Source organism: Micromesistius poutassou (assembly GCF_964030765.1).
Source record: "Micromesistius poutassou genome assembly, chromosome: 16".
Taxonomy (NCBI): Eukaryota; Metazoa; Chordata; class Actinopteri; order Gadiformes; family Gadidae; genus Micromesistius; species Micromesistius poutassou.
The window spans coordinates 10980780-10991140 of NC_140286.1; the positions used below are offsets into that span (position 1 = coordinate 10980780).

General features: G+C 42.6%; 1 protein-coding gene across 1 annotated transcript; it reads right to left on the bottom strand.

The window, feature by feature from the left end:
• Positions 1-711: 711 nt before the first annotated feature.
• LOC311360748 (desmoglein-2-like protein) lies at positions 712-10109 on the bottom strand. Its single transcript, XM_084480837.1, has 14 exons — positions 9825-10109; positions 8412-8534; positions 8013-8168; positions 7773-7914; positions 7324-7475; positions 6907-7041; positions 6621-6806; positions 5892-6154; positions 5638-5780; positions 5303-5521; positions 4773-5003; positions 4187-4314; positions 3543-3899; positions 712-2943 (listed from the first exon to the last, which is right to left on the bottom strand). Exons 1-14 carry the CDS (start codon positions 9870-9872, stop codon positions 1798-1800), a joined length of 3429 nt encoding a protein of 1142 aa, XP_084336963.1. The 5' UTR covers positions 9873-10109; the 3' UTR covers positions 712-1797.
• Positions 10110-10361: the final 252 nt, after the last annotated feature.

The following is a 10361-nucleotide window of genomic DNA, read 5'->3' on the forward strand; positions in this document are numbered from 1 at the left end:
AGGAATTACCATGCTGGATTCAAACACTTGTTTAAAATTTAATATGACCTTCCACTGTTCTTTAAAAAAACAGTAAATACTCCAATGTTGATGCAAAAAACACTCAAATATTGTAAATAAGTATGGAACCCAAACCCAGCTGCTGGATTCGGTGGTCCAGTCTATTATCAATATATATTGAACATGTTTTATATTGATCAAAAGTCTATCACGATACCATAATGTATTGTTTTATTGCCCAGGCCTAATTTGACCTCAAAGTGCCTTCTGACCTTTGGCCTTTGAACCGAGATGCTACCGGTTATCATGGTACTTCCTCAAAGATCCTCCCTGACCTCTGAGATCAGCAGTTCAGTGTGTTGTGACCTGGTCCTGCATAGCAATGCTGTCATCGCTCTGGCAACAACGCTCAGGGCCATTTTGCAAGAGCAAGATAATGCACTCAAACAGCAGTAGACAATAAAATGCCCCACTATCTAATTAAACTAGCTTCGACTTCTGAGTTATTTTGTGAAAGGAGTAGAATTCGGTGAACATGTAAAACAAGCTAATCCACCGTTTAACATGAACAAAAAAGAAATGTTAACTAACCCTAACCCTAACCCTAACAAATAGGGAAGCAGGAACTTGTAACAAAATAACTTGATTCCCTCGTTATTCAATTCTAATGAAATGTGTAGGCTGTAGATGAAGTTAAAAACTGACCACCGATTATGCAACTATGGCATTTTATTATAACAAGAGGCGCAGAAACAAGTTTAACAAGTTTAACATGTATGGCATACAAATGCCATAAAGTGGCCAATCATAATCACAACGACATTATCAACATAATTACCAGTACCCAAAACAGCAGTCATTGACCCTGAACTAAAATCAACAGTGCTTTAAAAGGGAGTCACAATATAATCTCTTTTGCATTACTAAAAAATAAAGCATATCAAAACTACTTCCCACATTTTTTAATTGCCAGTCAATTATGAAACCACAGACACACATGGATTAAAAAAACAAAATCTATTATTTAGCATAACATTTTGTGCAAATTCAGTACACACAACCTTTTTCTTTTAGATAAAAAGTGTTAGTAGTAGTACTACAAGCATTTTGCGATAAACCGTTGCTCTGATAACCAGGAGACAGTAGAATTAACAAAAGCAACCAGTTTGAGCCCAACATAAACAAAACAAACAAACAAACACATTTAAACATCAAATAGTAGTATTATTAATACCACACCAGCAGTTATTGTTTAAAATCCCTATTAATGAAGTCATACTGTCAAAATACATTGTAATTCTCCGAATACTGGCATCTCCAGGTTGGATTGATCAAAGAATACTCTGAATTAAAAATTTTCTAAGTGTTTCTCTTTCTTCTGAGCATGATGTGTACAGTATCTCCAAATAAAACATGGAAACATTGGAACATGCCGTTTTGACAAAATTAATTCTATCTATGTTGTAATCATATCTGAATGTTCTTGAAATAGGCCTTCCATTACATTTCATGTAATTAACCATGAGAAATATTTGTTCCAAAAATACGGCAATTTACTAGAAATACTGTATGTATATTTGAAGATTTAATAAAGACATTTGTGTGTGTTAAACACTGTACTTAATGTTTTCATGTCTAGCTACAGGTTTTATCAAATTAATGACATGTTGCGTTAACGAATTGCAAAAGTTAATTGAACAGACTTGGATGATTGATAATGACAGGTGCTATCACAAAGTCCTGGTCATGGAATGCAAGACAAAGCAAATACAAAGGGATTAACAATCCAAACTGAGACTAAGCTCGAGAACTGGTTTCTACATTTCTCTCAGTGACGATGATCTTTTTATGTTGCGTAACAACGTTTTGGCTCCCTACGGCTATAGGCATGGTTTTGAGAGCAGAGTCCTTGTATGACCCTGCTGATGAACCCTGCTGGGATCTCACTGAGAAACTCGCTAATCCTTGATCTCTGACCTCCAACCCCGCCCCCGCCAGACCACTACCCTCCAGCAGTACCGTCTGCACTAAGCCCCTGCTGCCTCCGGCACCTACAGACGCGGCACCGTTCTCCAACGACATCACCTGCTGCCTGGACAAGGATCCACCGGCAGAGCCGCCTTGAGAGACCCCTTGTGCCTTGGTGACTTGCTCTGTCGTCGTGGTGATGACCGTCTGCTCCGCCCCCTGCGAGACGGCCTGGCCCGTCCTGTTGGCGACGTAGCGCGGCTGGCTTCCCGCTCCCACCTGCGTCTCCACGAGTACCATGCCCTGCTGGGAACCTCCCACCTGCATCAGCCCCTGACCCAGCCCCACCTGACCCACCGCCTGCTGGGCGCCTCCCGCCACCAGGACCATTTGAGGCCTCTGATCGACCACGTACATGGGGGCGGCCGTGTAGTACATGGGCTGCTGGATGAGCATTGTCTGACCAGTCATCATCATGTTGTCTTGGTACTGCATCCTTGGGAGGGTGGCTATTCCCTGCATTCCCCCCTGGACCAGGTTCCCCTGAACCATGGTGGAGGATCCGGAAACCGCACTGGAGGTGTTGTGGGTGTTGTGGGTGTTGAGGGTGTTGAGGGTGTTGTGGGTGTTTTGGGTGTTGATGGTGTTGACGTTGACGTGGTCCTTTTCTCTGGTGCTTTCTGTGTGGGTGTGAGTGTGGGTGTGGGTGGAGGTGGATGGCCTGGCAGGGGACACCGGCCTGGGCTGCGGTGGAGGGGCAGACAGCCCCACGTCCACAGAGGTCAAAGATGAGCCCCGGCAGATCTCGGCCAAGGTTTTGAACTTGGGTCCGAGGTCATCGAGGAACTGGAGGTCGTTGTCGTTGTCCAGCATGCTGCAGCATCCCACGGAGCCGGCTGGAGACCCCTGGCCCTCGTAGGCGAACGCCTGCAGAGCATCTACCTCCAGGGACTGTTGCGCACCATGGCTGGCTTTCTACAAATACCGGAAAGTACAATTGGCAAGTGTCAGTTCAAAGACAGCACAGTGCCTTGTCCGGAAACCAAAATCCTTTCCTTCTTTAGGTATAATCTAGCAAAGAGGAACCCATCCATTTGATTGCATAATGGGGGATTTGTTTTTCTACAGTGGCCAGTCTAAATGTATTGATTTAAAACCCTTTACAGACACTTTTAGAGTGAGTGTGGGCTTAGAAGAAAGTTGAAACAGGATTTGGAAACAAATATGCAAATATGAAGTGAAAGAAATGGAAGCACCCGGTTCAACCGGATTTTAGATGTTTAATTTAAATGATTTGGGTATGATTTGTTAGACCACATCAAAGAAACAGCTTCAACCACATAATGACAAATTGCCAGATGTCTTCATGATGGCACAAACCAATCGCTTTGAAATAAAGGTGTGCATTTTCTAATTTTTTTAACTTTTTAAAATGTGAGGCTTTATTTAATCATGCGTTTAAAACAAAACCCTTGCGATCGGGAAAATTACTCCCACGTCCTTAAACACAGCTGAAAGACAAGGCAAGGCGAGAAAGTCAACAAAAAAGCATATGTCAGTGTGTTTTGACTCACGTTGGAGTAGTACTCGTGCAGGAACCCCTCCGACAGAGCCATGCCATCGTACATCTCGCCTCTGTATCCGGAGCCATGCTGTGATGTGTGATGGCCGTGTTGCCCAGTCATGGCTCCTGCTCCTGACTCATAGTCCGTCTGCATGCCCCCCCGGCCGTGCTGGTGGTACCCACTGTAGTGATACATGCTTTCGGACGAGGTGAAGCCCCCTCCGGCCCCTCCGGCCCCTCCGGCTCCTCCTTCCATGCCCCAACAGTTGTTCGCACCTCCCACGAACCCCATTCCTCCTGTTCTTATCCCATCTGTGACCATTTGCCCGTGGTCCACCTCTGTTGGAATGCTCATGAGAGGAACCGCCTATAATAGAAATAAAACATTTCTAGTCAGAAACACTGGACTTATTTTAAAGGAGGTGACAAACACAGATGATAATCCAGCACTTATTATGGGTCTGTTCCTTTCATGTAACATGGCACAGGTAGCTGATTTATCTCACTAGTAACATAAAAGTATAATAATAATTGTCCTACGATGACCCTTCAGTTAAAAAGTGTCTATTTATAAAACAACGTTAAACATTATCAATACTTTACATGGCTGAACATATTAACTTTGTGAATGTTATTTGGATTGATGTCTGGTACCTTGTCTTCCCCCTGTCCTTCAGTATGGTACGCAATCAACTGTTCTTTTGCATCAAAGGGAATGGCCTTGAAGTTCCCCAAAGCTGCTGCACCTCCACACAGACAGAACAGCAGCAGCAGGGGCAACACTGAAAGATACGTACAAAAATAAATATGAGTCTAAGCCGTTTGTGTAAAATTCAATCTCTGCCATGACCTTGCAGAGTATGTTAACTGTCAAATTAGGCAAAAAAAAAAGGATGGGTCACATTTGGGAATCTACAAATGTAATGTTAATCTGGAAAAATAAAATAAACGTGCAGCGTAGGTGACTTCACATACACAGTCTTCACACAGTTGAAAGTGGACCTCACTAAACATGTTTTTCCAGTTCCCCTCCATGAAGCGTGGACATCCTAGCTTTAGTACGTTAATATTTAGTTTTCTTTTTAAAATTATTTTCCATACCTTATAGAAGTATCAAAAAACATCAATCATGACTACAATAATCTCTTTTACTGGGCGGGACTGGGTATTTGCGTGCATATCGTGACCGATCAGAGTCCATTCTAAGAGGGGTTTGGTCACAAACAGCCCATGAACTCACAGAGCAGGAGCAGCAGTCCCAGGAGTAAGAGGAGGACGCCTGAGGCTCCGAATTTGGCGGTGCTTGTCTCGCGGGCCACGCAGCTCTTGGTGGCTTCCAGGCAGGTACACACTAGCACATCCAGCACCTGGGCAGCTGCACATGACTTGCCCTGCTGGTCCATGATCTCAAAGGTCACCTTGTAGTTGCCCGGCCACAGGTGGGCCTGGTCGCGAAGAATGACTGTGGTCTCTGTGCGGAGCGTCCAGAGGGTTAGCCTAGCGATTGTAAGTGCTTGGAACTGTGTTTCTGTGAACATCTTTACTGTACTGACAGCGATATATTGTCGTTTCTCTTTCTTCTGACAAATGGACTTATTGTAAAAGTGTCTGCTAAATTGCATTTTTCTTTTATGTAAATATGAGTCACTTTCTGGTTACTACCTCAATGTTCAAAGACAACTCTTAACAACTTTGTGAAACACAAGGACTGAATGACTAAATGAGTTGAATGACACAGACGGAAAACAGGATTCTCAAAGGAGGACTTACTGTTAAACGGCTCAATGGTCCATTTTTGCTTGTTTTCAGAAATCACCATAAACTCAAACGGTGCTGAATTTGGGAACTCATCCTTGTCTACAGCGGTAACGTAGACCAGGTTCTCATCAAGACACATGGTCTGGCTGGTTACTGTCAGTTCTGGACAGTGGTCATTGAAGTCCTCCACTTGAATGGCGATGGTTCCTGTAGCTGTTTTGACGGGTGCATCTGGATGGAATAAGATTGGAGTATGCATAATACAATACCAGTGGATCCATCGTTTCAATGGTAATATAAAAATTCACGTAAGGGAATCAGAATGAATCATCCTATTCGGCACTTACCTTTGGTGATGCATATGATTTCGGCATAGTATGTTCCATTGACCAAGTACTTAGACTCTCGATCGGGTAATTTATTCAACCTAATGTCGGCTGTGTGTTCGTCGATAGTCAACCAGCCACCGACATCCTTCAGTTTGGCGTACCTGAATGAAAGAACATTTATATTGACGACGATAACAAAAAAACACTACTTTTACCGTGCATTTTACTCACATGATCACAACACAAAAATGGAAAGGAATGCTGGGCCTCACCAAACGTTGGTAGCGATTTTGGACGTGTCGCTGTCGATAGCGGCGTAGTTGGTGATGACCTTGTTGATGCTGACGGTGGTGCTGTCCTCGGAGAGGGTCACCACCTTGACGTTGGGATGAAAGCGGGGCCCTTCCTTCTGGTTCACCACGTTGATCTTGATGGGGTATGTCTTGTGGCTCACCTCGTGGCTGAAGCTGTACTGGGCTTTGTTGGAGACGCTCAGCGCCAGGTTGATCACTTTGAGTTCCTCGTAGTCCAACGACTGTGGAGTCAATCGGATAAAACTTTATTGATACAGCAACTTTCATCCGAAACATTGATCCAAAGTACATGGGGGAAGCAACAGGAACGACAAACCAGTTAAAGATAACTGTCGCAGTCTGAAGCCCAGGGATACACATTTGAGTTTTAGGATTAAACATAAATGTCATAATGTGTCATAAATATATGGCCTGTTAAGCCCTTTGGGACTGTACCTGTGATTATGGGCTATACAAATAAAATGTAATTGAATTGAAACAAAGATGATTGCACATGGAGTGATGAATGTAAACTAAAGAGGTATGTTATTAGATGCTGTTCATTTCATATTGACACATTGGTGTCAAAGAGGAACACAGAGGTGCACTCATACAACCCCCACATTGTGAAACCGCACCTCAGAAGAATGACTGAATCATAATTGCAGGTTCTCAACAATTCCCACATGCAGTGCGTCAGCCGCGTACCTTCTGAATCATGATCACTCCCTCGTTGGTCTTGGAGTCGGTGGTGATGCTGAAATAGCCGGCTTCGTTCCCGGACGCGAAGCTGAACACCGACAGCCAGTTGTCGGTGTACATCATATCCAGATCTATGGCTTTGACCCTCATCACCTCCACGTTGACCGTGTTCTCCTCCACGTGACCTTCGTACTGTCAAGGCAAAAAAATTAAGCAACCGAAATTGTGGACGGAAAATGGGAGGCAAACAAAATTGTTTTCTTGATGTTCCCGTCGTTGCGTTCGCTCGTACCATTTCTTTTTCCAGAGTGGGGACGTTGTCGTTAATGTCCATGATTTTAATCACTACATCACCCGTTGACGACCTTCCTCCAGCCATTCCGTTCAAGTCTGTCCCTCTTACAGTCAAAGTATATGTGTCTTTAGTCTGGAAAATGGGACAAGAAAATTTCAAAATTTTGTTGATTCCCAAAAATATATCATCATTTGGCCTTTAATGCTTTTACATAGTGTATATTTAATTGCTGTAAGATTTACATATTATATCTCACCCGTGAACTTTCATTAATAGAATATTAAAATGCATATGTAAACTTTACATCCTTGCCTTGCCTTGCTAATAATAATAATTATTGTATGATTATCGAATTAATTATTATAATACTAAAAACAATAATAAGAATAACATGTGAGTGAAGCGACCCCTCACCTCTCTATCGAGGGTGTTCTGTCGGACCATGACTTCCCCAGTTCTGGAGTTTATCATGAACATGGAGCTGCTGGACTCCACTATGCTATAGAAGATCTGGCTGTTGATGCCCTCATCTGCATCCGTGGCAGTCACTCTCATGACAATGGTGCCTAGAAGTATAGTTTTCAAGATACAACGTGTTACAACCTTTTAAAGGGGCTTGCACATGGCCCGAAAACCGACATTCAACTAAAGCATGTTGGGCAACGCCGATTCTGAGCTTGACAAAGGCATGAGGACTGCACTGGTGTCCCACAACCAAGGCTTCTGGGAAACTGTTCCTGATGGTGGAGTTTTTTTTGTGTTGGGGCAATGTGCGAACACATTTAACTGAATAGACAGGATGATCGATAACAACACCGATTATTTACATCCTACACATAGGAATAGGGAGAGACGGGGGATACCTGCAGGGCTTGATTCGTTGACAGAGCCCATCTGACCGAGCTGAAAAACAGGTGAGCAGTCGTTCTCGTCCACGACCACAATGGCCAGTTCAATGTCCTTCTCTGCCCGCTGCCCATTGGAGAATTTTGCGATGCCTAGTAACTGAATCCGGGACATAATGATGGTTTGTTATTTTTTCATAATCAGTTTTTTTATATCATCATCAATTTTTTCATGGACACTCCTTCAATACGACTTACAGTGTAGTTAGAGAACTCCTCGCGGTCCAGAATGCTATGGACTTTTACCAAGCCGGTGTCACGGTCTACACTGAATCGCCCAACAGGATTCTGGTCAGCTCCTTTGCCCACGAGTGAGTAGATCACGCGTGAGTCATATTCCTTATCAGAACGAATCTATAACACACACACACACACACACACACACACACACACACACACACACACAGATGAAAACATTGTAAGACAGCCAGGCATAGATATGGGTGCAGGCTGTGACGTGAAACCTTATTCGAGGTTGCATAATATTCAATCTGTTACCCACAGAGCAAATAAAGGGAAGATTCAACTCAAACGATTATTTATTATTGTTGTTATTTTTGGTAGCTCTTGATTAAAAAAAACACTTAAAACACATACTTTTGCGATGTATTCTATGTGAGTGTAGTCATGGTTCTCATGTAGTTTCCTCGGGGCGATAATCCACTCTCGTTTTTGTCTCTTCAGCATCTCCACACTGTCTCCTGCCACCACCAGGACAAACTGCAGACATACAGAAGATATATATAGAGAGTGAGATAGATACAGGGAGAGAGAGTGGAAGGTCATAGTTAGGGCATGACCGAGCTATGTGTCGCTTACATGAAAGAACGTTTGCTTGTATTGTTATTATTATTATTATTATTATTATTATTATTATTATTATTATTATTATAATAACATAGCAATAATCTTTATTTATATAGAAACTTTTTTCACATTTACAAAGCCCTTACAAAGCACATAACTAGGTGATACAAGCAGACTATATGGCAATAAAACACAATAGCCAAAGACAAATCATCATACACTGGAAGGGCATGGGATTGGTCATGGTAAGATATGTGTACAAATAGAACAATCATAACAACTATAAAGGACTGTAAGAATTGTAACAATCTGACCGAAGATGTGGATAAAAAGTTAAGCTGTATGAACTGTATGAAACATATATTGAAATATAAGTCAAACAGGTGAGCGCCAGACATAAAACTAAAAAGTAAAACCTCCATTCTGTTTTCTTTTTTAAACTTTTTTAAAACAAACAATCGCTTGGACGCCATTCCATACTCTAGGCTACCTGGTGAGGGAAAACTGGGCTAGGTCAAAATATGTCAAAATGTGCTTCAACTAGGCTGCACACAAGTAGAGGCCAACACAACAATTTGTGTTGTTTCGGTTTACAAAAGAGACAGAATTGTAATTCACCACCACAACAAAAATGTTTAAATGGGATATATATTTCATATATATTTAATTTGTATTTAATTTGTTTCTTCAAGGAACCTTTTATTATTTCACACAAGCATCTAAACTATAGTAAAAGTTAGTAGGCTATCCTAGGGATTAGCCTCTATAGTTACTGTGGCATTACTCCATATACCTAGTATTTACTTGGTAAAACATGTGATTAATGTTACAGTGTCTGGCCATTCATGTTGTTCAGTCCATTTTCCGTGCAGACCACCAACGCTGCACCACGTCGCAGGTCAACAAGTTTGGACACAAGTCGTCATTCTGCCTTTTTTTCCTCAGTGAATCGAAAACAAAACTTAAATCACCCATCTTCTCCCTACTAGGATTTCGGTTGTTGTTTTTACATACAGTAGATTAAAACTACACTCCATTTTATGATACACAAAAGTGCGCACCAAAAACGGTCTGCGCTCCAACCGCCTCCCGCCGGGACAGGAAAGCCACACCTGCTTTCGGCTATCGCCCTCAACTAAGCCTACTTATATTCTTACAAGAAGCTATCTTACAAATTCGATTTTTTTTCCCGGTTTTACTTACCGCAAGCAGGAACGGTAGCCACACGACAAAGTTGTATTTGGACACCATTGTTTATTTGAAAAGTAATTCAGAGTTTCCCCCCGACGCTAGAGGCTGATATCCGCCCGCTATGTCTCTTCTGGGTCTGGATTAGACTTTGGCCCTTGGATGGCGAGCTGAGAAATATTACTAACGCGTCAAAGACATAGGCGGTGCCTCTTCGGGTTTCAATGCACTCGGCTGCTGATAACAGACGTTGCGTAAATGGCTGTGTCCACTCCTACATAGCTGCAATGCTCCTGTGAAGCCTATTGTCTCTGTGAAGGAAAAAGGGGGTGGGTTACACTCATCGGGAAGTGGCCAAAATAAAATACCACAGAATAGTCCAGAATGAGTCCACTAGATCTTGGCCCACTACACTGATCAGTTCGTAGTCAAGATACGCAGTCACATAGTCAATTCAGATTAAAACAACAAACGAAAAAAAAAAAAAACATTTAGTAAAGACATCTTTCTCCCTCTCTCCCCCCCCCCCCCCTCTCTCTCTCTCCCCTCCCC